General features: G+C 39.6%; 3 protein-coding genes and 1 pseudogene across 11 annotated transcripts; 2 read left to right on the top strand and 2 right to left on the bottom strand.

The window, feature by feature from the left end:
* The first annotated feature begins 34 nt into the window (after positions 1-34).
* Positions 35-17,269, top strand: LIPT1 (lipoyltransferase 1). Of its 3 annotated transcripts, XM_081120820.1 has the most exons (4): positions 57-106; positions 284-585; positions 1,391-1,519; positions 5,677-6,862. In XM_081120820.1, exon 4 carries the CDS (start codon positions 5,678-5,680, stop codon positions 6,797-6,799), a length of 1,122 nt encoding a protein of 373 aa, XP_080976946.1. In that variant the 5' UTR covers positions 57-106; positions 284-585; positions 1,391-1,519; position 5,677; the 3' UTR covers positions 6,800-6,862. The 3 variants fall into 3 exon arrangements, 2 of the variants coding, with proteins under 2 accessions (XP_080976946.1, XP_080976947.1); XR_013997670.1 differs by lacking the exons at positions 284-585; positions 5,677-6,862 and adding an exon at positions 16,503-17,269 and having other exon boundaries at positions 35-106; XM_081120821.1 differs by lacking the exons at positions 57-106; positions 284-585 and adding an exon at positions 3,457-3,531 and having other exon boundaries at positions 1,441-1,519.
* Positions 1,429-27,863, top strand: MRPL30 (mitochondrial ribosomal protein L30). 5 transcript variants are annotated; one of them, XM_081120825.1, is made up of 5 exons: positions 1,429-1,519; positions 22,420-22,503; positions 23,875-23,955; positions 27,214-27,360; positions 27,579-27,863. In XM_081120825.1, the coding sequence occupies exons 2-5, from the start codon at positions 22,453-22,455 to the stop codon at positions 27,783-27,785; spliced, it is 486 nt and encodes a 161-aa protein (XP_080976951.1). In that variant the 5' UTR covers positions 1,429-1,519; positions 22,420-22,452; the 3' UTR covers positions 27,786-27,863. The 5 variants fall into 5 exon arrangements, with proteins under 5 accessions (XP_080976951.1, XP_080976954.1, XP_080976950.1 ...); XM_081120828.1 differs by lacking the exon at positions 1,429-1,519 and adding an exon at positions 18,199-18,323 and having other exon boundaries at positions 22,398-22,503; XM_081120824.1 differs by lacking the exon at positions 1,429-1,519 and adding an exon at positions 18,236-18,323.
* MITD1 (microtubule interacting and trafficking domain containing 1) lies at positions 9,213-18,163 on the bottom strand. Of its 2 annotated transcripts, XM_081120822.1 has the most exons (7): positions 17,946-18,163; positions 13,637-13,738; positions 11,696-11,832; positions 11,529-11,615; positions 10,691-10,806; positions 9,521-9,581; positions 9,213-9,423 (listed from the first exon to the last, which is right to left on the bottom strand). In XM_081120822.1, the coding sequence occupies exons 1-7, from the start codon at positions 18,094-18,096 to the stop codon at positions 9,328-9,330; spliced, it is 750 nt and encodes a 249-aa protein (XP_080976948.1). In that variant the 5' UTR covers positions 18,097-18,163; the 3' UTR covers positions 9,213-9,327. The 2 variants fall into 2 exon arrangements, with proteins under 2 accessions (XP_080976948.1, XP_080976949.1); XM_081120823.1 differs by lacking the exon at positions 11,529-11,615.
* Positions 26,496-26,831, bottom strand: LOC308548770 (large ribosomal subunit protein eL30 pseudogene; annotated as a pseudogene). Its single transcript has one exon. The product of its transcript is annotated as a large ribosomal subunit protein eL30 pseudogene (transcript).
* Positions 27,864-27,901: the final 38 nt, after the last annotated feature.

The raw sequence follows: 27,901 nt of genomic DNA, 5'->3' as shown, positions 1-27,901 counted from the left end.
TCTGGGCGGGGGCGTGGCGGGGGCGCGTCCGCTGCGCGCGCAGCCTTCAGGGTCGGGGCCGCGCAGGTCCTGACGTGGCCGGAGCCCGCGCGACGGGAAGCGGCAGGTAGGTTGTGCCGCCCGCGGGGCTCCGGGGTGCGGCGGCCCGGGGCGGGCGGGAAGGTGGGACCCTGCCCCCGGGCGGGGCTCCGCGCGCTGGTGCCGGAGGCGCCGCAGTTTGCCCTCAGCCCTTGGGAATAGTCAGCTCGGTGGTTGGAAAGGTTTCTTCCCACTACCCACTTAGGGTAAAAGCTAAGACGTGCCGGGTGCCAGCCGGGCGCGCTCCCACGGAGCCCAAAAGGCGAAATCAAACGTGCACACGACTGTGGAGAGACTCTGGGTAAGGGACGCACCGCCAGAGCTGGCAGAACGACTCGGAAAGGCGCTTCGAAGGAGCTGGGCCTGCCTGGGCGGATAAGGAGGACTGTGTTGTGTTTTGCCCTCTGATCGCGGAGGAGACGAAGCGTGCTCGGCAGTGCAACGCGTCCCCTGGAACATGGAAACAAGATTCCTCTGGGGAAAAACTTTACAGTTCATCATTACAAGGTGAGAGTCGAGACACGCAGAGTTAGTTGAAATTAACAAAAGTTTACCAGGCCTTCAGTCTTGACTATCCTGACGACGAAAGAGTGTCATTCAGTTGGAGGGCCTGTTACTGAAGCATGAAGCACGAGAGGTGCCGCTGTCGCAGATGAATCCAAGCCTCCTCCAGGAGAGAGAGGATGTCCTGGTTTTAATAGCAGGATCTGTCCAGAGCGCAGGAGTTTACAAGGTGGTTTCCAAAGGGCTCGTCCCATCAGACAGTGAAATCCTGTAACTCAGTCCTTCTCTTCGGATTCTGTATTCACCAAGCAAAATGATGGTAGGTTGGAGAAGCTGATCTGAATGTCGGCTGGACTGCCTACAGTTCTCTGTAAACTAATAAATTGGCATTCAGGTGTTTTCAGACATCCCTTTGTTTCCACTTTTTCTCAAGCTGAGTGATTCTTCTCATTCTTCAGGGCTCGGGTGAAATGTTACATCCTCTCAGGGGCTTATTTGTGTTCAGGTGCCTAGAACAGTTTCTGGCACATGGTCACTCAGCCTGACTTCCTCAGCACTCTCAATCCTCGCTCAGATGCCCCTTTTTAAGTGAAGCCTAGCCTGACAAACCTATTTAAAATTGCAGCCCAGTTCCTCTTACATACACCTTTGCAATCCTCCCTTTCCAAGCCTTTTTCGTTTTCCTATTGCCCTAGTCACCTTTATTTATTTGGTTCATTCATGAACCCCACCTGCCAAGAGCAATGCCTGTCCTGTAGTAGATGCCAGATTCGTTGAATTAATAACCTTTGTTGTGTTTCATTCACAGTGTATACACAGCGCCTGGATGAACAGAGATATTCTGAGCACTGTCAATGAATTGGATCAGTTCTGGAATCCTAACAAGATCACATCTTTGACCAAAGTCAGTATCTTGCACTATCGTTAATTAACCAAGGTAAATGCAACTTTGATGTGTCTTGGTTAGAAATCTTTGTATACTTTTCTGTTAAGGTCTTGGAGGGAATACGTATCATATGACAAACAGTGTGAGAACAGAGATGGGAAGGTGAGAACTGTATAACAACAGTTAATGGAGTAGAGCTTTGCATATTTGCCAGGCATGAGTGCTTAATGCATGTCACCCCATTTAATTCTCTTAACCACTCTATGAGGTAGGAACATTTTGTAAATGAGGCAATTGAAGCAGCTAGAGGTTAAACTACTTGCCTAAGGTTATTCAGTTAGAAGTGGCAGAGCCAGGATTAAAATTTAAGCTCTATATGCTTTGGCCAGTTTGCTCAGTTGGTTAGAGTCTCATCCAGATGAGCCATGGTTGCAAGTTTGATCCCTAGTAAGGGCATATACAAGAATCAACCCATGAATGCATAAATAAGTGGGACAACAAATTGATGTTTCTCTCTTTCTCTCAAATCAATAAAAAACTTTTTTAAAGTTATGTTTACACTGTAGTCAAGTGTGCAACAGTAGTATGTCTAAAAAAATAATGTACATACATGCCTTAATCTGAAAATACTTTATTACTAAAAAATGCTAACCATCATCTCAGCCTTCAGCAAGTTGTAATCTTTTGTCTGGTGGAGGGTCTTGCCTCCATACTGATGCAACTCATTATCTGCAAAATGCAATAAAACATAGTGCAGTAAAATGAAGTATACCTGTATGCCAATTATATCTGGATAAAACTGAAGAGGGGACCTTAAGTTCTTAACCACTTTGCTGTCCTCCCACCCTCTGCATATGCAGACAACAATCAGAGCCTTAACCTTAGGGAAGGATGTGTCACAGGGCCTTTGAGAATCTACAAATCCACAGACACTGTTCAGCATGTTAACATCCACCACTATTTGTTACTATGTCTCCCTTGGATCACAATGAAAGGATCCTGTCTGCTGTCGAGGCTGCCTCCCTCCCTGTCTGAACTCTGGGTCCAACAACACCACTTTATCCCTTAACCAATGTCACCCTCATTCCCTCTCCTGACTCCTATCAGGATCTAAACATGCTCAGTTCTCTTGCATTTTAAATTGTGTCCTAACTCCGCATTCCACATGACCAGAGCTTTTCCAATTTGCACCTAGAATATAATTGTCTCCACTTTACTCAACATGTTTCTTGTCAACATCACTAATAATCTTGATGTTATTATCTCAAGTAGATAATTTTCAACCCTCGTTTTATCTATCTTCAGCATTTGGCAATGTTAACCATGTCTCCTTGAAGCTTCTATAATACCGTATTTTAAAATGTCTTCCTTTTCTTCTGTTTCCTTTGGGAGCTCTCCCTCCTACCTCTGCATATCCCTTAAATGTTTCTGCTTTTTGAGGCTCTAAGGCTCTCATGTCTTCTCACTGAACCCTCTCTGGACAATCCAGTCCCTTCCCATGGCCTCAGTTACCATCTCTTCAGCTGTGTGCCACTGGCTGCTGGATAACCATAGACTCTCAAGTTTAACACTGTCAAAATGAGCCAATTATCTTTACCCCACACTTCCTCTTTCTATGAAATCTGTCCCAGGAAACGTCACCTTTTTCCATCCATTTGCCAGGCCAGAAATCAGGGCATAAATTAATAAAAGAGCTAACATGTTGTGTACTTTCTATGTGCCAGGCGTTCTTATAAGCACTTTACACGTTAGTTCATTTAATCCTGATGAGTCTTGTCCTTACCCAGATATTAGGGATACAGTATCTGAGGCGCAGTAAAAGTCAGCTTTAGGTCATTCAGCTGGTAAGAGACAGAGTTGGGATTTGAATGCTGTCACTCTGGCTTGAGGTTGTAATCATTATACCATAAAAGACCCTTGACTTCTGCCTCTCATCCCCATTCAACCACTTACCAAGTATGATAGATTCCCTGTGCTTAAATCTCTAGGTGATATCTCTGAAGTATAAATCTGATCTTCCTGCTTCCTTAAAACTCTTCAGCACCTCCTCCATGGACCTCAGGGTAAAGTTAAGCATTTAACATGGATAATCTGACCTCTACTTCTCCCGCCTCCTGTATCTTGCAGCTCTCCGATCTTGCCCCCTTAAGTACCAGTGGTCTTGTACATCCTAAGTGTCAGCCATTGGAATTAAATTCTTTGAATGGGTCTTTTTTCCTCCAAGCTGTTACACTTTGTTGTCACACTTTTCCTTACCCCTTTATATCTAAGCTTCAATGTCACTTCCACTAATTTGAGGAATAAAACGCCCTCTAATGTACTTACCCTATCACAGCACTTATGACACTATTTTAATTATTGCCTTAATTGCTTTTTAATTATCTCCCAGTAGATTGTAAGTTCCTTGAAGACAAGAACCAGTCTATGACCTTAAATGTCTCATATTCATCCCCTCCTTTATGTCTGCTACCCTAGTTCAGGCCCTCCTTATCTCTAGCTTGGGCAGCTGCAATAGTCTATTAACTGGTCTCCCTGCCCCTAGTCTAGCTTTTCTTTAATTCATGCTCAACACTGCTGGCAGTGCTAGTTTTGTTTAATGCCTGGCTTAACTTCTGCCTGCTTAAAACACTTCAATAGAACCCAGTTGCTTTTAGAAAAAGTCCAAATGTTTTAAAATTACATGAATTTGTCTCCTCTCCTTCTCTGTTCCCTTACTTCCTTGTGCCTAGTAGGCACTCCATAAATATTGGGTGAGTGAATGAAGGACTATATCCAACTCAAACAGAACTAAGAACAAAGGGTTTAACCAAAAAAATGCAGTCTGGCTGCAGAGACTCCCTAGGGCAGTGTAGCCATAGATGTTATTGGAGCTAGAAGACTAGTAGTGTAACTCTGTCCCTGGGAAGAGAGTCCCCAAAACATGCCTTACTATTAGATGATTCCTTGTCTTTGCATATGCTTGGAATGTGCTACTCCCATCCACTTGGTAAACACAGTCAGATTTCAAAACAGTTCAGGCATCCCTTCCTCTATTAAACTCTCCTGACCTTTCTGGACAGAGTGTAAATTGGTTCAACTTTTCCATAGCATAATTTATCAAAATATATCAGAGTGGTGAAACTCTTTAACCTGGGAATTTGTTCTAGTTATGGACTTTAACTACAAAAGAATTTGGCCTAGTTATGGACTTTATTAATCCATTCTATCCCAGTTCTTTAACCTAAAGGAAAATTATGACCATCCTAAGAAACAGAATTGGAACAAAATGGTTTCTTTATGACCATAACTAGTCAAAATACTTCATTTGTGTAGCTAGTATTTTCAGCCTTTTGCCACATAATATTTCATCAGCACTGCTTTTAAAAAAAAAAAAAGTGTAAAGTATCCAAGCATAATAAAATTGTTCATAGCCTTTCCACATAACCTGCTACTTGGATTGTCTCTCCCCTCGACCTATCTCAGAGGATCCATCCTAATCTAATGTTGAGCTAAACGTTTTGTTGCCAGTAAATTATAATATATCTCAATGTCAGATAGGCATTATTTTAAAAATATAAGGGCATAATTAAAGCTTTCCACAGAGATGTTAAGAATACATTGTTGATAACACAGAAAAACTAGAAACAACCTAAAATTACAAACTAAGAGGTTGATTGAGTAAACTGTGGTGTATCTGACAGTGGAATATTACACAACATTAAAGCTGATGTAAAAACAGATTTAATGTTGAATGAAATAATAGTATGGTTCTACTTCTGTGGGGGAAAGTATGTGTGTGTTACACATGCAGAGAAAAATGGGTATACACCAAATTGTGTGATTACCTCCAGGTGGTGGTATGGAGTCTTTTAATTTGCTCTTTTTGCTTATCTATATATTCTCATTTTTCTCAATGAACATGTATTACCTGTGAATCCAAAATAACTGGTTTGGCCTTGATATATATTACATAATATATTTACAGGTTTATTGTTTGCAAAATCTGTTCCCTTATGCCATTTCAACGGAAATTGAGGTTTGTCTTCATTTATTTCCTTTGAGTACTCTGTTGTAGAATTGCTAAAGACGAATGGTAAAGCTAAGAGGCAAGAAAAGCAACTGTCCCAGATAGAGAATTACAGAAGTTTGGATTAAATAGCAAAGAATCGATAACTAGAAAACAATTTAATTTTCCTTTTCTCAATTAATTTGTCTTCCATTTTTAAAAGCATGCTGATCCCATTTTCAAAGAAGAATTGCTTCCAGTTACTTTGTAACCTCAAGGTCCCAGCAACTGGCTTTAAAAGTACAGTCAAAAGTGGGCTCATTTTACAGTCGGTGTCCAGTGATGTGTACCAAAACCTGGCTGTGGAAGACTGGATCCATGAGCACATGAACCTAGAAGGCAAGCCGGTTCTGTTCTTTTGGAGAAATTCTCCCTCTGTTGTAATCGGTAGGCATCAGAATCCTTGGCAGGAATGTAACCTGAATCTGATGAGAGGAAAAGGTGTAAAACTGGCTCGGAGAAGAAGTGGAGGAGGCACAGTTTACCATGATATGGGTAATATCAATATGACTTTTTTTACAACCAAAAAAAAGTATAACCGGATGGAAAATCTAAAGTTAGTTGTGAGAGCTCTGAATGCCGTCCAACCCCAGCTGGACGTGCAGCCTACCAAAAGGTTTGACCTTTTACTTGACGGACAGTTTAAAATCTCAGGAACAGCTTCCAAGATTGGCCGGACTGCTGCTTATCACCACTGCACTTTGTTATGTAGTACCGATGGGACCCTCTTGTCGTCTGTGCTCAAGAGCCCTTACCAAGGGATCACGAGCAATGCCACGGCTAGCATACCTGCCTTAGTAAAAAGCCTGTTGGAAAAAGACCCCACTCTGACCAGTGAAGTACTGATAAATGCTGTTGCTGCAGAGTATGCTGCTTATCATCAGATTGATAATCACATCAACCTGATAAACCCGTCAGACGAGGCACAGTTTCCTGGAATAAATAGCAAAGCCAAAGAACTGCAGACTTGGGAATGGATCTATGGCAAAACTCCAAAGTTCAGTATAAAAACTTCCTTTAATGTGCTTCATGAACAGTCACACTTGGAAATTAAAGTTCTCATAGATGTAAAGAACGGGAGAATTGAAACTTGTAACATTGAAGCACCTGATCACTGGTTGCCACTGGAAATACGTGACAAATTAAATTCAAGTTTTATTGGCAGTAAGTTTTGCCCAATTGAAACTACTATGCTGATAAATACATTACATAGAACATGTCCAGAAGATGACGAGCTACACAGTAAGTGGAATATTCTCTGTGAAAAAATTAAGGGAATAATGTGATTGCACAGAAGTTAATATTGACAGCAGGTTCATTGAGAAAATTAAAATTTTCAGTGTACATTGTATGTCTCTTAAAATTAAAAGGGCCTAGTCTTTTTCAGTAACTTCTCCCATTTGTGTCTATCACCTACCCTTGTCCGTATTTTCTGACCTCCCGGATACCGTCTTTTTCCTCCCTAACTGTAATGCCTGGCGTGCATTTATATTTTAGCTCCTGCCTCTCTTACCATCTTGGGAGTGTTTACATTGGACACTCTGACCCGAGTTCTTTTTCTTACCTCTGGGGAATACAACCCAGGCTTCTTGCCGCCTCTACCTTAAACTCTAAATTCTCCGTTTGTCCTGTCTTCTTATCTGCCCGCCCTCTCCCACTGAATCAAGCCTAGTGTACTCTTAGGAGCCCTGAGCTCTTCCTAACCTTGGTTCACCTCCCACTGACTTATTTAGCCATTCTTATGCCCAGATATTCTTTAAAAAAATGTGTAGCTTTGTCTTTATAGCTTGTCAAGCAAGTCTCCTACTGTAGTCTCTTTTGTCATTTAACTTATAAATTAACTTAGAGAGAACTGACATCTTACTAAGCCTTTCCATTCAGGAATAGAATTTGTCTCTTCAGTTACTCTAGTTTTCTTTTATACCCTTCTGTAAAGCTTATAGTTTTTTTTTTAATATAGTTCTTGCACATTTCTCGATATGTTTAATAGGTAAACTTGCATCTGGTATCCTTCTGGTAGTCTAATTGGATCTGGGGATAGAACTTCAAATATTTAGAACAATGGATGGAATGTCTGTACACTCTCTTCCTTAAATACCATTATCTCTTAGGCAGGATTTCTATGAGTTGAATAAAAGCTAACTTCACAGGGTTATGGATTGCTGATTCTCTAGTGACAGATCCAGAAGCTCTAGAAATCAAGAGTTATTTTAACATGAAAGCAAAGGAGGTCTAACACATTTTCATCTGAATGATGAAAAGCCATTCTACTTCCACGTGACAATGGGTACCTGGCAAAATAATCCAGGATTCTCTGCAGAAAGGAACTTTTGATCAGGTCCAGTATTTGTCCAGGTGCTCTCCTGAGACCCGGAATTTCCATGAGAGACAGGCCAAGCCTCTCTTAAACAGATGGAAATGCTCTTCAATTGTTTCTTATTTTTTTGAGCCAATAAATTTAAAGTTTCTCTCCAGGCATTCCCCGAAGAGCTTTGCTCTGTGCCTGCACTGGTTGGTACAGCCCAGGGCGGGAACCTGGAAAGCAAAGAGCTCCGCTCTGCTCCCCGGTGAAGAACCAATCGAGACCCCAGCAGCAGTTCCAGGAGCCATATTCTTCATTAGTGTGTGCTCCCTTGATGCATCAAGCTCCCTCCCGTTCTCCTTTCCCTCCACCTTGTTTTCAGTCAACCTCTTCTTTTGGACTTTTCACCTCCTCTCTTGATTTCTATCTTGGGAGGTTCAAGGCAAGAACCCCTTCACCCATGACACATATAATAAAGCTGGGTAAAACTAGTTTGAGTATTTTCAGATTCAGCATTATCGGCACCTGAACCTGAAAACATCAAAGAAAAACATCAGGAACTTTTCTGGAAGCCCTTCTTGTTCTTTTATGCCAACTCAATCATGTACCTGCTGGCTCACAGAGGCAACACATAAACCTGGTCTAAAGCCACCCAGGACAACTCTGCTCAATCTTAGTCCCATGGCTTCCCTCCACCTGGCTGTGGTCTTCCACACTATTTAATCTTGAATTTAACCTTCAGTCTTCTCCTTATGTGATGTTTGTATGTGCCCTCTCCAACACCAGTACTACTCTTTCTCTCTGTAGACTCTGGTTTAGCTTATTCTTTAAGCTTCTGGACTGGCCATTGCTTCTACTTGTATCCACTCTCCCAGTCTAACTCCATGCAACCTAGTCTTTGTCCCCAACCAGTCAACTGGCATCTGGATGGATGAGCTTACCGAGAACAGTTGATTCTAAACTGCAAAGCTTTACAAATATGCCAGCCAAGGATGGATGAGCTGCAAAGTGCATCTGGATAACTAAATAGGTGGATTTGTATTATGGAGTTAGGTCATATTGGATAACTAAATATTGGTGAATGTCTGCCAAAGACATTTAATTTTAACAAAATTAACACTTTACTTTTTCCCTGGATATTAGACCCACAAGTTCATCTGTCTCTTAAGAGTACTCTTATCCATCATTTTTCCTCCTGGACTCTAAATTCCCAATTCATCTTTTTAATAGGTGCTCATTATTTGTTGATTCACTGTCCAGCAGCCAAGTAAGAAAAAAGCTGGTAAAATGTTTAAATTAACCATATGACTAAAACACTACAAGTATAATGTATTTACACAAATATTTAGGATTGGTCACACTGAACAATGGTCACAACTGAACAATGGATCCATAGATTAGTAGAAATGTACAAGTTTATTATTAAATTTACAGTAGAAGAATGATCTGTTCAAAGTAAAAAAATTCCAATATTCATTTAGAAGTACACAATGTAAATCAAGCTACAAGCCATCATGCTTTTTGTGTGTGCTTGTTATGAAAAATGTTCACTGTTGTTTCATGACACGGTCTTAAATCGAAGTCACAATACCCAAGGGAGAAACGACCCTAAGAAGAAAAGAAAATAGTTTTTTAACAAAAAAGACTAAAGCGATGTTAAAATGATACAGAAAGAGTGCTGCCCACTCATAAAGCTATATCCTACCTGTGGTTTCTTAAAATAATCCAGTCCCCTTCCAATCTTAATCATCCATCCATTGTTGAACCTGTTGAAATTAGTATATAGTATTATATTCCAGACAGTTATGTCAAACAATTAGCAAAGCTGTAGGGTATAAAGCGTCAGCAAATCTCCCCCTAACAAAAAGTCATTTCCTCCAGTAGCATGACTTGAACCAAATCTGAGGTTTGGGCTGTGTCTATAACGAAAAAATGTCCACAGAAACCATGGGTCGATTTGATTAACTGATAAAGGGTTTAACAATTACATTACAACTTACTCTTGAGCCCTGGCCGCGTAGTTCAGTTGGCTGGGGCATCATCCCATACACCAAAAGGTTGCGGTTCAATCCCCAGTCAGGGCACATAGGGGAGGCAACCAATCAATGTTTCTCTTTCACATCAATGTCTCTCTCTCCATCTCTCCCTCCCTCCCCCTTCCTCTCTCTTTAAAAATCAATAAACATATCCTCAGGTAAGGATAAAAGAAAAGCAACAAAAAAACTTACTCTTGAATTTCAGCTTGCTGATAGAACTTTCCTGTTCTGCCAATAGATGGTTTCAAAGTATACTCAGGTTTCCTACCTAGCAATGGGGGATGTAAGCAGGAAGAGCTCTGGATCCTGAGTTCTGTCTGCTTCAACCACAGCAGCTACATTTTCATCTGTTTTGCATTTAGGTTATACTTAAGTTTTCACTAAAACTGGGGGTGCAATCACTATAAAGATATGAAAGGCACCGTGCTAAATGAGGAAACATACCACTAAAAAACTGCATATATTATTTCCTTACAGACACAGCATATTGTCATCCAACTAGAACATTTTATAAACTGTAAGATGTAAAGGCACATTAAATAAATATCAGTATCACTAGAGAATGAAATAAATTCTCCTAATACTGTAACATCAGGCAGAAAAGTACTACTTCTCACATGACATAGAACATGTAAATTTTATTCCATTAGAAAATATGACACTCACATGCAGGACAAAATAAGCCAGATTTTTTTCAAAAGTGAAAAGACACTATAACTGAGCTTTATTTAAAAACTTCAAACTTTAAATTGGATATTTATGTGCAATTATATGAAACTTAACAGAAATAAAAAGTACTTTTCCACTGCATGGAAGTTGAAATATTACTATACACTAACCTAATTTCTCGGTCATGTATTGAAGAAGAGTATTCTAATTCCAGAAGCACTCCATGATTCCTGAGTGACTCTTTTATTTCTTTCAGGCCACTAATTTGCTGCCCCTTCCCAATGCCCTGTTAATAGGAAAAAAATACAATTTTCTGCATTAGTTATTAATATTTTAAATTATCCCTGAGCTATGCAATGTGTATTGTGGTGAATTAAAATGGAAAGATTCTACACTAGTTTCAATGTCTATTAATCTCAAAGAATATGAAATCGTTTATGAGCTATGTTTTTATCAAAATATTAATTGTTCTTTCTAATGTGGACATATAACTCTGTCCTATCTCCTAAAATGTATTTTAGTAATACTATGTAGTTGTTCAGATGGGGCTAGCTTGTCCTCAGATTAATCCTAGAAATCTGAATTATTTAGAAGCATTCCTATGTAAGTCAAAATCAAGAGAGAGATGCCCACTCTCATGCTATGACCCCCCAGAATGCCAATGCAATCAATCAAGAAAAAGAGATACATGTAATAACTGGTGGGGAGAAAAAAGAGAGAGACAAAACTGTTAATAGTGTAGATAGTACGATTATCTCCTAGAACATCCAAGAGACTGAACTGACAAACTGTTTGGATAAAGTTTAGCAAAGTGGCCAAATGCAAGGTACAAGACACTAAAATCAACCACATTTCCTCAAGGTGTTTTACGCCCACTGTTAGATGATAAGTTGACCTCAAGAAGATAGCTCTAGCTGAAGCATTACATCCAGGCTTCCCTCGCTTGACCTGAATCTTGTAACTGAATAAAATGAAGTTATGAAAGAATAAATGCCTTCAGATACCTACTTCATCCATGGAGGTGAGAAGGTGAATCGTTTTCACATTACACGGTCTCTTAATAAGCATCTCACAAAATCGAAGAAAGTTATACAGCTGAAAGATGTTAGGATGGGTTACTGCCAACTCGTACATTTTAAATAACATTTCAAGACACGTTAGTATGTTACACTCACCTGATGAGTCTGTCTAATATAAGGATCTTCTACCCAAACTTCTGTAACTGTCTCATTAAGGTATTCTTGAAAAAGTGACTCGTAACTGAATCCTGTGGCATTCTCCTCTATTTTAATTTGCTTGTGATATTTTCCATCTATAAAACACAAGCTTTACTAAAAAAACTAGTGATGACTTATTTTCTTTTCATACAGATTATGTGTATATATAGTCATTAATCAGGATCAGATACAAATTAATTTTTTTAAAGATTATTATTTTAATATGTTTTTACTGATTCCAAAGGGGGGAAAGGAGAGAGAGAGACAGAGACAGAGACAGAGACATCAGTGATGAAAGAGTCATTGATGGTCTGCCTCCTGCACGTTCCCTACTGGAGATCAAGCCTGCAACCCAGGCATGTGCCCTGACAGGGAATCGAACCATGATCTCCTGGATCATAGGTTGATGCTCAACCAGAGCCACGCCAGCTGGGCCAAATTAATTTTAACTCCTCCACATACCAGGCACATGGCAGACTTCTGCCTTTCCAGAGGCCAGGCAAGTGGGAAAGTCCAGAGATTTCTTGGAACAGGTTTTTGGCTAATTCCAAGAACCAGGCACTTTATTTAAGAGAGGACTGTATGTATAAAGATATCTGATATTCTTGTCACCATGAATAGAACTGTAAGCTATAATTCAGTGCCTATCTGGTCCTTCTCTTCCGATTTAAGTCTTTTATGTCTTGCAATCTAATAGCTAAAGTGAGTATTAAATACATAAATGCAGTATAATACAGAGTATAGGAGTCTTTCTTAGAATTTGTAGGCGAGTGTTTTAAACAGAAATTGATAGTACTTCTCAATAACCCAAGCCAAAGGCTAGGGTGCCAGAGGATCAGTAGGATAGTTTCAATGTGTTTGTTCATTCAAAATAAATTATTAAGTTATCAAAGATCTTTAAGATTTTTTAAAAATATGACCCCAAAGGGTAATTCCTAATCTATACAACAGTTGTACTTTGAAACTGTTTAAAAACCAGTAGTTTGGATTCTGTTCCTAATATTTCCACAGATACAATGTTAGCAGCTATGCATCCTTTTTGAAGCCAAGCAAGCCACAGAGGTTAATTCCACCCAATGTATTCAAACCACAATGCTGATGTTACTATATTTCATCAATGTTGTCGAGGGAAATTTCATTGAGATTTCAATTTGGGGTTAAGGAAACACAACTTTATTCCAACTAACAGAGGAGCTCAGTGGGGTACCTAGGGTATGGGCTGGTACAGAATACCAGGAAGAAGTGGGGAGAAGGCTGTAGTCAGGAGAGCAAGGAAGAGCAGCTGGGGGCTGGAGCCCTTGACTTTTTAGGACAGTAGTTCCTCTGGCTGCAGAAAGCAGCAGAAGTGTGCACTTTGGGCAACTGTGGAAATGGCCACTTATGTTTATAAACCGCATGCTCACAAGGACAGAACTAATAATAAATAGGGAACAGTACTACTGCATCTCTAATCATTAGGAATAGTTCTGAAATGTTTTGATTCACAACAAAACCCCAAAGAAGTCCCAGGAATTTCTTTAGATACTTTAGTAGTCTGGTCATTTTATGAAGAGAAATACAAATTAAATACAGGATTCACATTCAGTATTCTTCTGCAGTGTTAAATTGGGTCCACATAAAAGCTTCGTGGGGATCTGTGAATTCCTTAGAACAGCAGGCAAAAAAGTACTTATAGCTTTCATCAGATTCTCAAGAGGATACCTGAATAACACCTCACCCTCTACTCAGCCCCCAAAAAGGTTAAGAATAGCTTCTGTACAGGAGAGCAGAAATGCAGAGTAAACCTGTCAGCTCCAGGGATAAACGGTCCACACCACACAGAACTCCACAGGCAGAGCCAGAAACACAAGGTGAAATGTCAACGGTGTAGGAACACATTCTCTAAAACAGCAGCTTTACCTTCTTTTTCTTGATCCAAGTATTTCTTTATGTTTTCTGCTCTATCCATGTAGTCAGAAATTTTTTTTCTGAGAGTACATTTCTTTGCATCATCTTTGGTGCCTACAAATTAAAAAATATATATTCCAAAGTTTCAGTGCAGTTTTTCTGTTTAGTATAGGCAGTGTTTCCAGCTTCGCAAGTCTTCCACACATTTCCTGTCCCTTAACACGGTTTGTCTCAGTCCTAAAATACACAAATTAGGACTTGACCACTGGGGTACTAAGCCTCTGAAGCAGCTTTATTTAAGAGTGGGGACTCTGACACTCACTGCTGGACACACCAAACCTGGCGAGTCAACAAAGGCGGCTTATTACATGTCAAACCTGAGTCTGCGCACTATTTTGTCCTAATCACCCACAGGTTTGAAATCTTAGCAAATCAAAAAAGACTAACAATATCTTTCTTTCTTCCACAAAACCAGCTTCTCTTCCAATCTCTCCATTATAGTGGCTCATTTTCCTAGCCACCCCAAAATGTAAGGTAATTTTGAATATACATTATCAATAAAACTGTATCCCAAAGTCCCACCACCCCGAAACCCAATCAGTTACCAAATCACTTCTGGTTCCTTCCTTTTGATATTGCTTATATTTTCCATAACAATTTCATTTTAAACTCTCAGTTTTTAAAACATTTTATTTTGAATTAATTTTATATTTATGGAAAGTTGCAAAAATGGTGCACACTCCCTTTGCCCAGAATTTCCCCTAATATAAACATATTATATAACTAGAGTACAGTTATCAGAGTCAGGAAATTAACATTGACACAACACTATTAACTCATCTATAAACTATTTCCCCAATTTTTCCAATAAAGAAAGTTTGTTTTCTGGTCCTGGATCCCACATAGCATTTAGTTATGTCTCCTACTTTGTGTACTCCAATTTGTAATAGTTCCTTAGTCTCTCTCTGCTTTTTATGACCTTGACACTTAGGAAGAGTAGCTAGCGGTCAGCCATTTTGCAGAATGTCTCTTGTTTTGGGCCATTGCCGTTTTCTCATTAGATTAAGGTTACGCTTTTTTGGCAAGAAAATCACAGAAGTTTTGTGCCCTTCTCAGTGGGTACATGATGTCAATGTGTCTTATTACTGGTGATGTTAACTCTGATCACTTGGTTACAGTGCAGTTCATAAATCTCTCTATTGTAAAACCACTGTTTTCTCCTTTGTAATAATAAGTATCTTGAGGAAAGACATCCTGTTTTGCATCACTCTGACCCATTAGTTTTAGCATCCATCCATGGCCCTTGCCAGCAACAAGTATTACTATAGCGTTTGCCAAATGGTGATTTTCTGTTGTCATCATTTCTATTTATTAATTGGAATTCTGTAAGGAAGAACCGTTCCTTCTCCCCATCTATTTATTCAATTATTAATTTATATCAGTATGGACTCATGGGTATTTATTTTATTCTATGGGTTGTAACCCAATACTATCATCATTTTCTTGCTCGAGTTTTATCAGTTTTGGCTTTGAGAGCTCTTTAATGTTGGCTCCTGTGTTCTTTGGACATGCCCCATCATCTTTTAAGCACTTCCTTACTTCTTTGGTACAAAATGTTCTAAATTCATCTTGTATTTTCCCTGCCCCAGCCCGGGAAGCAACCATTTTTCCAAGGAGCCTTGGTACCTTTTACTGGAGAATGGTACCATCAATTTCTGGGTGCTAAGCATGCTCATTGCTACTAAGGGAGTCCTAGCACTACTTCTAGACCCTTTCAGTCAACACAGAAAGTATATGTAGGTTTACAAATATACACATATGGGCATATCCCAGAGATATTTTGGCTTTAGTTCCAGACCACTGAATAAAGCAATTATTGCAATAAAGTGAGTCACACAAATTTTTCGGTCATGTTCCAATGCCAGTAATTTAATATTTCCACCGTCTCTTCCTTTTCCTAATATTAGTGTCACCTCCCTGATTCATTCAGACCCCTTATCACCTCTCCTCTTGATCCCTGCAGGAGCTCCTTAATTGGCCTGCTTGACTTCAGTCTCTTCAGGTTAATGTGTCTCCTACACTCTTGCCATATTTACTGATGTACTCGAGAAATAATTACTGAGGACGTACTCCATTCCAGGCATTCTCCTAAGCACTGGGGGTGAAGCAGTTAATAAAACAGACACAATTCTCCCCTATCATTCAGGTGGGAGTAAAGTTAAATTGGTAAAACATGTACATTAGATTGTGATAAGTGCTATTAAAGAAAATAAAGAAAGGAAGAAGGATGAGGGAGTCCTGGGTAAGGTTGTAATGTTACCCTGGAGGTCGGGGAAGGCCTCACAAAGAAGGTGACAGCTGGTTTAAAGGCTGAAAGAAGAGAGGGAGTAGGCCATGCAAATATTTGGGAAAAGAGCATATTCCTAAGAGAGACAAGCCCTGAGATGTAACTTTAATGACATCACTGCTTTGTAAAAACTTTAGATGGTTTCTCCTTGTCTATGAAATGAGTTAAAACGTCTAGCAGTCAAGGCCATCCACAGTGTGCTCCAAGACCCAGTCTACCTTTAATCTTTACTTCCCACTCTTCCTCTAAGGACACACACCAAACCAAAAAGCAGCACTTATCTGGTTAAACAGCACAGACAGAATTTGAACACTATTAGCTGAATGTCTGGTTTCTGAAATTCTAGTTATTCCTCCAAAGGTCCTATATCAAAAGCCACATCCACCTTTTCACCCCCAAATGACCTTTAACTGTTTAAGTCCTCACTGCACTTGTCCATAGCTCTCTCCTGGCACTTACTCCCTGTATTAGTTATTTTCCATCTGTACCTTAACCTGTAAGATCAAGTCACTGACTCTGTAACCTCTACAGGATCAGCGGAGCACACTTGAGCAGCACTCCTGTGATTCTCCTGCTTCAGCTTCCTACAATGCCAGGACTTGAGCAGCACTCCACCTGACCAACACTGTACACCATCTCTCTTTTTGGCAGTCAGTACACCAGAGTCTTTAAAGCCTTGGCTTCCAGTTGTGACTCTGCCAACTGTGACTCTATCAATAGCAGAACTGGAAAGTAAACTTATTTTTTGTGTTATCAAATGAGGATAACATCACCTCCTACTTCATAGGACAACTGTAAGGATGAACTGAGATCATGCTTTTAATGTGTTCTGCACAGTGCCTGGCACTCAGCACTCATAGGGGATAATACTCTTACTGTTACCATCCTCATCACCATTAAATGGGTGCTGCTCAAGGTAGTTTTACAGTTGAGAGAAGCACCTAACATTGAAGAGCACCCTCTGCTAAAAGGGAAAGGGGGCAGGAGCTGGGCGGGGGATCTTAAGCCAGACTGGGAGCTCCAGGGTGGGGGAAGCAATTTAAAACAATTCCTGGATGTCTACTATATAACAGAGTGTGCTGGTGTTAGGGTTATTTGGGTACTTCACAACACTGAAAAATTATGTAACAAAGTCTCATTGTCCCCACCCACAGTGAACCTAAATCTTATGGAAAAAAATGTTTTTTCTTCTACCACTATGTGATTTTATTTTTGTTTACTTTTAATGAAACTGTTAAAAAGAAAAGTAAGATTAATAGTGTAATGAACATCCTTTAAAAATTGTTAGCATTTTGCCACATTTGCTTCAACGTTTCTTCCGGAAATACTACAGTCTGCATCTCTAAAAATTAAAAAACAGTTTTAAAAAGTTAAAATTAAAAACAGCTTTCGAAGAAACCCTACTGCCTGACAAAGCTAATAATTTTAATGTTACCAAATCCATATTCTGACTTTCCAAATTGACCCAAAAATGTCTTCTACAGTTCGTTCAAACACAAGTCCTATAAAGGCTTGTATATTATATTTTGTTATGCCTTTTAAAAATCTATGGTAGTACCTACCCCCCCTTTTCTTGATGATATTAACCGATTAAATATATAAAAGAAATCAGTCCATCCGACCTGTATTTGCCTGCTTCCCTGCGGTGCACAAGAGTATTAACTCGCCCAGCCGGGTGTGGCTCAGCGGCAGAGCATGACCTAGGAACCAGGAGATCACAGTTCGATTCCCGGTCAGGGCACAGGTCCGGTGGGGGCTCGATCCCCAGTAGGGGGCGTGCAGGAGGCAGCCGATCAATGACGACTCATCATTGATGTTTCTCTCTCTCTCTGTCCCTCGCCTTTCCTCGCTCTGAAATCAATAAAGACATATAAAAAAATTAAAATAAAATAATCATTAACTCGTACACTCCGCCCGGACACAGCAGGATGCTGCCCCTTTTCTGCGACCCTCCCTCCTGGGTTCATTGCTCACCTTTTAAAACCTGCAAGAGCAGGTCAATCCCCTCCTGGTAACACACTAGAGCCTGGTGGTACCGGGACTCGGAATCTAGCTCCACTGCCCGCTTCAGCACAGTGGTTGCAGCCACGCTCTCGGGATCCAGCCCCAGCCTAGATTTTGCCATGATTCCGGGAACTCCTCTTCGCCTCCAGCCCAGCCAAAGTGCAGGGATCTGCGGCGCTTCCGGTAGTGATCACGTGACACCAACGTGCGGGCCGGAACGTTCAGCTTTTGGCGCTGGAGTGAAAGGGACTCGGCCGGAACTAAAGTGCAGCATTTCGCCGGGACTGTGACGGCCGAATTTGAGTGTAGCACTCGGTGGCCTCGCCTCTGTTCAGCTTCCTGTCGGCGGTAAGTTCAGGCCTAACGACATTTAGCAATCGCCTGCGAGTGGGAAATACGTGGCCGAAAGGACTGCTTTTTTGCCTGGAGTACGTATCTGGGCACCCTGTGTAGATGCGGATTGATTTCTCTTATTTGCGCTGGCGGGTCACGGTAAACCCAGCTGGGCCTGCGTCCGGACGCTGCCCCTTTGGCGCCCGGGGGCCGTGGGCCGCCCTAACCCGCTTTCCAGGCGGGAGGGATTCGGCGCTGCGGCCCGTGGAGCGGGTTTCGGGGCGCCCAGGGGTCGGGCGCCTAGGGCTGCACAGCTGGGAAAGGGCCTCTGGTTTGGGTTCGCGTTTTCTACGCTGCTTCTGTTTTACTCGTCACGCTTGGCTCCCCAGTTGGGCATCAGCGTAATTTAATCTGTTTTTAATGAAGAGACAAAATTGCCTGGTTTTTAAATTGCTGCATTTTAGAAGGCGAACCTTCCGAAGTTAGCAGTTAAAATATTTGCCGTTTTACTGAAAGCTGTGATTTTGCAGCCGTGTCTTGGTCGCCACCTACCCGAAGCTGCTTGCGCTGCGTGTTTTTGCCAAAAGGCGCTTAAGCGATCCGCCTAGTGCTTGTCAGGCATCAGGAATTCAAAGCAGAGGCATTTCTTGCCTTCAGAGATCTCAGTTTCTCGGAAATGGGATTTTGTGTTTTGCATTTTTACCAATCCTCCCTCCGTCCCATTTATCATTACATAGATGTCTCTTTAAGAAAGGAAATAGTTTTGTTTTTTAAAGAACAATTATATGCATGGTAATTGTAAAAGAACAGCAATAACAAGCTATCGAATATTACAGGAAGAAAAGAGTAAAAATTGCCCTGGTAGCCTGTCCGTGCCCCCCCTTCCCCCGGAGCATATTAACATTTTTCTGATAACCTTCCACACTTTTTCTGTGTACACACACACACACACACACACACACACACTCTTTCACTGACATTTTAATGAAAATGGATCATACTTCTCATACGATGCACGTATTTTCCTGTTTTTGCATTGGTGCAAGAGAAAAGTTATTACTTGGGATGGTGAACACACAATACAGTGTACAGATGATGTATTGTGGAATTGTGTGAAACCTGTATCATTTTGTTAACCAGGGTCACCCCAATAAATTCAATAAAAAGGGGAAAAATAGAAACCATTTTGATAAAAAAAGAAAAGGTATTGTACAGTAATTGTTTCGAGGTCCAAGAGTTATGTGCCTAATTATTAAGAATAACTTTTAATAAAACTTATAACTTGTGACTGTCACACCTGAAGTCTATAACTTAAACTTCATTCATTGAGCAAAAGTTAATTGATTGCCTACTACATGGCAGGTGCTGCTTTAGATAGGCGCTTGGGATATATCTGAACAGACAGAACAGACCAAAAACAAAACAAAATTTAAAAATCCTTGACCCTGTGGAATTAACATGCTATTGGGTGGAGATAGACAATAAACCACAAACCTCACAAATAGTTCAATTATGTTAGAAGATAAGTGCTATGAAAAGAAAATCAAATAGAGGAAGAGGGATTGGGAGTGCTGACAACTGTGGTGTGGGTCAAAATGTTAAATAGTAGAATCAGAGTAGACCTCATTGAGAAGATGAGATTTGAGCCAAAAATGGAAGGAAGGAAGGGATTTAACCATGTGAATATCAGGAGGATGAACAGCCAGTATAAGGGAGCATGCCTACCTGAGGGCAAGTTCCAGAACCAGCAAGGGGACCAATATGTTCAGTGATGGAGCAAGAGATTAAGTGGCCATGAAGTCTAAGAGGGAGTGGTTAGGACTGTCTACCACTCTGATTGAAATGGACAGGCATTGGAGGTTTTCATTTTTTAATAAATTTAGAATAGCTTTAGATTTTAGAAACTTGTGAAGATAGCACAGAGATCCTATATATCTGCGCCCAGTCTCCCCTTTTAATGTCTTAAATTAGTATAATTGATGAGCCAATATGGATACATTGTTAACTAAAGTTTATACTTCATTCAGATTTTCTTAGTTTTTATGTGATGTCCAGTTTACTCTTCCAGAATCCCATCTAAGATACTGCATAACTACATTTAGTCATCATGTCTCGTTAGGCTCCTCATGACTATGATAATTTCTCAGGCTTTCCTGTTTATGATAACCTTGACAATTTTGAGGCAGTCAGGTATTTTGTACAGTGTCCCTCAATTGGAGTTTGATGTTTTCCTTGTAAAAGTGGTGTTAATGGGGTTTTGGGAAGAAGACCACAGAGGTGAAGTGCCATTCAAATTCTGTCATATCAAGGATACATGCTATCAACTTGACTTTTATCACGGTTGATGTTAATCTTTCTGGCTGATATGGTGTTTGTCAGGTTTCTCTAGTGTAGTGTATTCTCCCCCTTTCTATACTGTCCTCTGGGAGCAGGTCGTTGAGCACAGACCACACTTAAGGGGTGAGTGGTTTTGCTCATCTCTTTGAGGGGGGAATATCTATATAAACTATTTGGAATTCTTCTGTAAGGGAGATTTGTTTCTTCTCATTAATTTGTTCACTTAATTATATCAGTATGGACTCATGGTTATTTTATGGTTTGGATTATAAGCCAATACTTTGTTACTTATTTTGTTGCATATATTATTTCAGCTTTAGCCATTGAAAGCTCTCATTTGGCTCCTATGTCCCTTTGACATCTCCTCATCATTTTGATTTTTCTAGTGTTCCTTTCTAGCACAAAGTGTTCCAGACTCACCTTTTTATATCCCCTGCTGCAGCCATGTACTCAACTATTTCTCCAAGGAACCCTGGTTCCTTTTATTAGAGAATTCTGTTAGAAACTAAGGTACTGGGATACCATTGCTTTTAGGTCCTCTGAGGTAACAGATAGTCCATGTTACATCCATGTTTATAATTGTGTCTATATCCATTAATATCTATATTGAGCTGAACATGAGTTCCAACTCTAATTCTGTATCATTGGACCATATGGATTATTCTAGCCTTCCCTTCTTATGTGTAACCTCCTCTAACAGCGACAAACCTGGCTCTTTGGAAGGTTTTGAGCAGAGGAGTTGACATGATCTGATTTAGGGTTTAATGAGATGATTGCTACTATAGAGAGGGAGGTTGAAATGGAAGCAGGGAGGCCAATTAGGAGGCTTTTGTTGAATTCTAAGTGACAGAAAAAGATTTAACAAAGTGTGAAGCTAAATGAATTGAGTTAGTATATAACATTTAACTTGGGAGGCAGAAGTATAGTAGAGAAAATAATTTACCATTACCTATTTGATTGGAGGGCCAGGGGACTAAGCATCTCTTCTAAGGAAGCCTCGATACAAATATGTAACAACCAGCCAAGCAAACAGTGGGAGATTTCAACTAGAAACTGTTATGCTGTATTGTCATGTTTGAGGTCTGAAGTCATGTATCCTATCTTTCTGCTTTCAGTATATGACAGTATAGTAGGCTATAATTGTTATGTGTCTAAATGTGACTTTTTTTGTTTAGGTCATAGAAGCAATGCGTGTTTGTTAAGAATAGTTTAAAAAAGAGAGTTCTGCTTTACTTTTTAACAGAAAGGTGTTGTGATTTAGTGAAAATGCACTGGACTAGGTATTAATGGAATTGAGTTCCAAACCATATGCTCCCTGGATAACTGGGTGCCCTTGGGTGAATGATTGAGCTTTCTGGGATTCATTTTCTTCTACATAACATAAGAGGGTTGACAATTCTAATGTTAGGCATTGGGATTTCTTTAATATTTTTATTCTGCAACAAAGCATTCTTTATCTGACCTCATTGTTGAAGATTTTTTAAATAATAGTTACGCCCATTGCTCCATTTTTGTTGAATCAGTCGAGGCTCTAACTCATTTGGTACAAATGGGATATGGTTAATGTATAATTACTACCTATGGTTTTGCTGAACTCCAAATTAAACATTTATTGTAACTTAATTCTTCCCTTTATCGTATTAAAATAACCAAGATTTTACTCTTAAACTTCAATCAAGCTTACAGTTAACTTGTTTAACTTTTTAAATAGAGGGGAGATCTGTTCATTTCCAAGACATATTTGACCCACAGATCTGTTTTCTACCTGTCACAGCCTACGCAGAGAACAGTCACCACACTCACACTCATGGCTGGGATTTTGCGCTCAATAGTTCAGAGGCCCCCAGGCAGACTACACGTAAGTTTTTCTTTTCAAGAGTTATCTTTTTTTTTCTATTTTTAAATTTTTTTTCTCTTTTCTAATTAACAGAACATATGAGCAAGTTAAACGTAGCTCATAATGTTGAGCTAATGTAATGTTGAGGGTTAATTTTGTGTATTTATGGTTTATCTGCTGTTTTATTCCTAAACATTTGGAATCACAAAAGATCTTTTCCTGGAGAACATACTGCTAAAAAAATGGCCAACATTGATTCCCCTTGGTCTGACTGAATTTTTTTTAAGTTTTAGGTAGTCTTTTTTTCCTTCAATCTTAGGAAATTGGGAAAATATAGAAAAGCAGAAAGAAGAAAAACAATGTCCCAGAGACCGTTAGTGTTTATATTGTCATGTATTTCTTCCAAGTCTTTCTTTTAGAAACTGCGGTCCTGCAGCCTAAACTATTCATGAGGGCTAGAGTCTAGATACAGACCTTCTGCTGGCTATAGATAATAGTAGTGTCAGGCGCTTTACATACATTACCTGAACCTCAGATTAATCCCATGTGGTCAGTATTATCTCCTTTTTATAGCTGAGGAAACTGACCCTCTGAGAGGATGAGAGTCTCATTTCTCACAGCTGGTAGGCACAGAAGCCCAGTGCTGGTGGTATGTCCAAACCTATGTTTTTCCTTTGCCTTCCTTCCCCATTGCCTCCTGCCGCCTCTCTCGTTGTTTATGCCATCTCTGCAGTACAGGGAGGGCGTGATGGGAATGATTATTGCCCACCCAGAGAGCAGTTTCCTGGTATGAAGGATTGGCAGTGAATCCTTTCTCTTTTGCAGACTGAGAGAAACAGGATGGAGGATTGTAGGAAGGTAACAAGAGGTGGACACTAGGAGTGATGGAATTGTTGGGACGAGAAAGAAAACTTGAAACTCATTTTGTCTTGTCTTTTCCATTGTATTGTTGAAGGTGAATTACTGCACATTGTCTAGAGCAGGGTTTGGCAAACTATGGCCTGCAGGCCAAATTCAGCCCACCACGTATTTTTGTAAATAAAGTTTTATTGGAACACAGCCACACCTATTTGTTTATATATCGTCTAAGCTATTTTTGCCCTACAGTGGCAGCGTTGAGACTTGGCAATGGAAATCGTACAACTCCAAGATGGAAATATTTATTATCTGGTCCTTTATAGAAAAATACTGCCAACCCCTGGTCTAGAAGCCTATAATTGTGTGGATTTTTATTTTATAATACGTTAGTGGTAAGATTCATGTAGGGGGCTGAGATTAATGTTTAAAATTACAGGTTAGGTAAAAACAGATTTTTGTCACCTAAAAATTGATGGGTATGGATTTCTGCACTAGACAGAGTTCTAAAAAATAATGTTTTATGTCATATTTTAGACTGTGACAAAAGGTGTGGAGTCTCTCCTTTGTACACATTGGATTCGTCATAAATTTACCAAGTCAAGAATTCCAGATAAAGTAAGAGCAAGAGTTTTTTGGGGTTTTTTAATGTTACTATTTTTTTTAAAACATGTTATTTTTAAAAGGTTCCTGTTTTTGTGATGTTGAAAACGTTTATGGTAAATTATTTGTGGATGTAGGTAGTAGTGCAGAGTTTAGAGCATAGAAGGATTTATGTAAATGATTATTAAAAATAAATATGTGCCACTTGCCCTCTGAGTAGTGGGTTTTAATCATCTCAGAATCTGTTTATTACTCTGTATGTTTTTCCCCTTAGTACTTTGCATTTTCATATCACCATTGTTTAGGAAAAAACAGTCTTCTTCCTCGTGCTTCCAAGCTCTGTCTTTGTGGCTCTTTCTTTTCTATGTTCACTATTGGATCTTTGAGTTTTCTCTGTCAGGTTTATGTGTACACATATTTTTTTTTTCTTTTTCTTTTTTTCCAGAAAACACTGGCTAAGCCCCCCATTGATTTTTGTTTTGTTTTTTTAAATGAATAGACTATTTTTTAGAGCAGTTTTAGAAAAAGAGAGTGCTCGTCCTGTATTATGTCAGTTAGTGCTACCATCTTCTACCTGGTTTCCCAGACTGGAGACCTCATGAGTCAGCCTCAACTCCTCCTCCTCTGCATCCTCCACAGACCCATCTATTTCACTGCCCCAAGTCCAAATCAGTCCCTTTGCTGTTGCAACTACTGTAGTTCAGGCTCTTAAACCATGGCCTTAAATGTTTCCTAACTGGGTTTCCTTATACCAGTCTCCCACCACCGGCTCATTTTATTCTCTTGTAAGTTTTCTTTCTGAATCTGTTGGAACTGTGGTCATGTTGCTTCAAACCTTCAATAGTTTATTATCCCATCTGGAAATTTCTAAAGGCTCAGGATACCTGATATTGTTTAATTTTATCCCCTGCATTGCTTTTCATGACTTTTTCTATGTTAGCCACACGGAACCACTTGGTTTTCCCAAATATTTCATACTCTTAACACTGTTTCTTTCTGTTTTCTCTCCTTCTCTTTGCCCCATCCTCTGCCTGCCACTCTTCTTCCGCACATTGTCTAGAGCAAGGTTTGGCAAACATCTCTTCAAAATCCCTCGAAAAATACAAACAAGCACAAAGAACCAAAAAATAACTTAAGTCCCATGTACCTGGAGATAGCTACAGTGACACTTTCCACATCCTTTTCTGTTATATATTTTTAAACATGCGAATTTTTCATATACAGGGGTGGGCAAAGGTAGGTTTGCAGTTGCAAGTACTCAAAACAGTTTATTGTATTATTATTAATTAACTAATTAATTAATTATTGTATTATTTATTATTATTATTAACCTACTTTGCCCATCCCTGTATAATGCTTCTCTAGATGCTTTCTTCATTCACAATATAATGTGAACCTCTCAGTGGGTAAGTTTCTACACTATTACTTTTAATGATTGAATGATATCCTTATGATTAAAGCACCACCTGCTTTGGTCTTTCTTCAGTCTGATTCCCCAGAGGTATGACTCTTGATGTAATGTCTTTGTGTCCTTTATACATATGTAAGCATACACACACACACACACACACACACACACACACACACGCGCGTATATGTATATATATATGTAACTCCTAGAATCAGTATTTATAGTATATATCGTATATATACACTTGTGTATTTGGTACAGATGAAACAAGTATAAGATCCTACTACATACGCATAGTGGTGTGAAAAGGTTTGTGTTTTTTGTTCTTGGTTTTGTTTTGTTTTGCTCAAGAGTGTATTATGGCCATCCTAATGTTGGTACCTGCAAAGAGAGTAAACCTTATTTGTTTCAATGGCAGCATTGTATCCAGTAGGAAAAATTATCATTTCTCTAGTTACATCATATTGTTTTTAGTTTTATTACTAGGTTTATTTAGAATGTATACATCATAATGTATTCAGTCTGTTGAGGAACATGGATATGGCCTTTAAGTTTTTCATGTACTTATGGAAGATTTATGTACTTATGGACGTTTTTCTGTGGGATAGCTTCCTAGAACCTTTTGATTCTTAGAGAATCAGTTCAAATGTCAGCTCTGTGGGCTGTTTCTGATCCCTCATAGGCATAGTCATTTGCCTGTACTCTACTTGGTACGTGTTTTGTACGATATTCATGGCTTTTTAAAAATTATTTAGTGATTTGAGAGAGAGGGAGAGGGAGGAAGAGAGAGGGAGAGAAAGAGGTGAGAGAAACATCAATTTGTTCCACTTATTTATGCATGCATTCATTGGTTGATTCTTGTGTGAGCCCTGACCAGGGATTGGACCCACAACCTTGGTGTATCGGGATGACGTTCTAACCAACTGAGCTACCAGGCCAGGGCCTATAATACTCATGTTTTATTGTCAGTTTAGACTTATATGTTTGTTCTTCCATTTGAACAGGGGCAGGGGGCAGCACAGTGCCCAGTTTTTATAGTGCTTAATACATTCTCCTGGCATTCGAACTCTTTTTTTATTTTATTTTTGTTTGTGTTTTTAAACCAAGCTCTGGCCACTTTTATTAAAGAAAAATTTTGCATGATTTACTTTTCACCAGTCTGTTCTGGCATGCTTCTAATGACATCATCTGGATCAGTGTTAGCCAGTGTGCATACTCTATTATTTTCCACATGCTGGTGCCAATTCAATATTACTGCCACTGTAGTGCTAGGCACCAGGCTTGGCCAACATGGTGTAGTACTCTCTTTCAGATTTCCTGAAGGCTGGACATGTGTTGGTGAGGATGACCAGCTTTGCTTTGCCTTTTCTGATCATCTTTAGAGTCTATACCTCAGCACGTACTTCCCACTTTTCATAACAAGTTGGAGCCTAGAGTTGATCAACTCCAGCAACTTTTTCTTCTTCTTTGCAGCCACCATCTTCCTGCCTTTTAGGTGCAGATGGCTCATAACCGAGAGCAGCCATCAAGATGGCCAGGGAGCAAGAAAAAAAGGAGTTCCCACAGTGCCCATCCAAACTCTTCAGTGGCACCTGGTTGCTTCTCCCTTGTCCTTCAAAAAAAACAAGCAAAACAAAATCCTTGCCTGTGTGATATTTCCTTAGAGTATGAAATTCTTAGATTCTATCTAAGTAATCAGACTAGTAGAAATGTTCAATTTGAAGTTGAAAATTATAGAAAGATTAGGGATGAGATCATTATGTAGTTATTTGGGGTCTTTTTTTTTTTTTTTAGGGAAAAAACAGAGGTACATATAAACTGTATAAGTTGAAAATTTACCATGTATGATTCTTCCTTTCTAGGTGTTTCAGCCTTCACCTGAAGATCATGAAAAATATGGTGGGGATCCACAGCACCCTCATAAACTTCACGTTGTTACCAGAATAAAAAGTACAAAAAGACGTCCATATTGGGAAAAAGATGTAATAAAGATGCTTGGATTAGAAAAAGTATGCAACTATTTTAGTCATCTTGAGCACTTAAGTTTGTTTTAAATTTGACTCTTTTTAAACTTTATATATTTAATATTTTTTGTTTAAATGTATTAGTTAGTGGAATGTATTTGAAAGTTTGATTTAGACAGAATGAGCCTTCATTAATTTTACTGAAACATGGGACGTCTGCATTTTTAAAATTGATCCCTAATGCTATTTCCTTTTGTTTATAGGCGCATACTCCTCAAGTTCACAAGAACATCCCTTCGGTGAATGCGAAACTGAAAGTGGTTAAACATTTGATAAGAATCAAGCCTCTGAGGTTGCCACAAGGACTTCCAACAGAGGAGGACATGGCTCACACCTGCCTCAAGAGCACTGGAGAGTTAATAGTGCGGTGGCACCTAAGCCCCATGGACCAGAAAGCAATTAAGTCCTAAAATCATTTTTATTTAAAGATGGTTAGAAAGTGTTCTCATTAAAATATGTTTTAAATGCTAGTCATTTTTACTGACTAACAGGGTATGATTCTTTCTTACTATAGGCTCGGAGGCTT

This window comes from Miniopterus schreibersii, assembly GCF_964146895.1.
Source record: "Miniopterus schreibersii genome assembly, chromosome: 19".
Taxonomy (NCBI): Eukaryota; Metazoa; Chordata; class Mammalia; order Chiroptera; family Miniopteridae; genus Miniopterus; species Miniopterus schreibersii.
Note: the sequence above shows the minus strand (reverse complement) of the source record. Positions and strands in the feature narration are given on the sequence as shown.

What these genes read in the sequence shown, in the direction of transcription:
- MITD1 (XM_081120822.1), bottom strand. Translation starts at nt 18,096, where the DNA reads ATGGCAAAATCTAGGCTGGGGCTGGATCCCGAGAGCGTGGCTGCAACC. An exon ending in GCTCTTGCAGGTTTTAAAAG is followed by an intron (nt 13,739 to 17,945) that starts GTGAGCAATGAA and finishes TTTAATTTGTAG; the next exon opens with GCACCAAAGATGATGCAAAG. An exon ending in TTCTCACCTCCATGGATGAA is followed by an intron (nt 10,807 to 11,528) that starts GTAGGTATCTGA and finishes TCCTATTAACAG; the next exon opens with GGCATTGGGAAGGGGCAGCA.
- LIPT1 (XM_081120820.1), top strand. Translation starts at nt 5,678, where the DNA reads ATGCTGATCCCATTTTCAAAGAAGAATTGCTTCCAGTTACTTTGTAAC.
- MRPL30 (XM_081120825.1), top strand. Translation starts at nt 22,453, where the DNA reads ATGGCTGGGATTTTGCGCTCAATAGTTCAGAGGCCCCCAGGCAGACTA. An exon ending in GGCCCCCAGGCAGACTACAC is followed by an intron (nt 22,504 to 23,874) that starts GTAAGTTTTTCT and finishes GTCATATTTTAG; the next exon opens with ACTGTGACAAAAGGTGTGGA. An exon ending in AGTCAAGAATTCCAGATAAA is followed by an intron (nt 23,956 to 27,213) that starts GTAAGAGCAAGA and finishes CTTCCTTTCTAG; the next exon opens with GTGTTTCAGCCTTCACCTGA.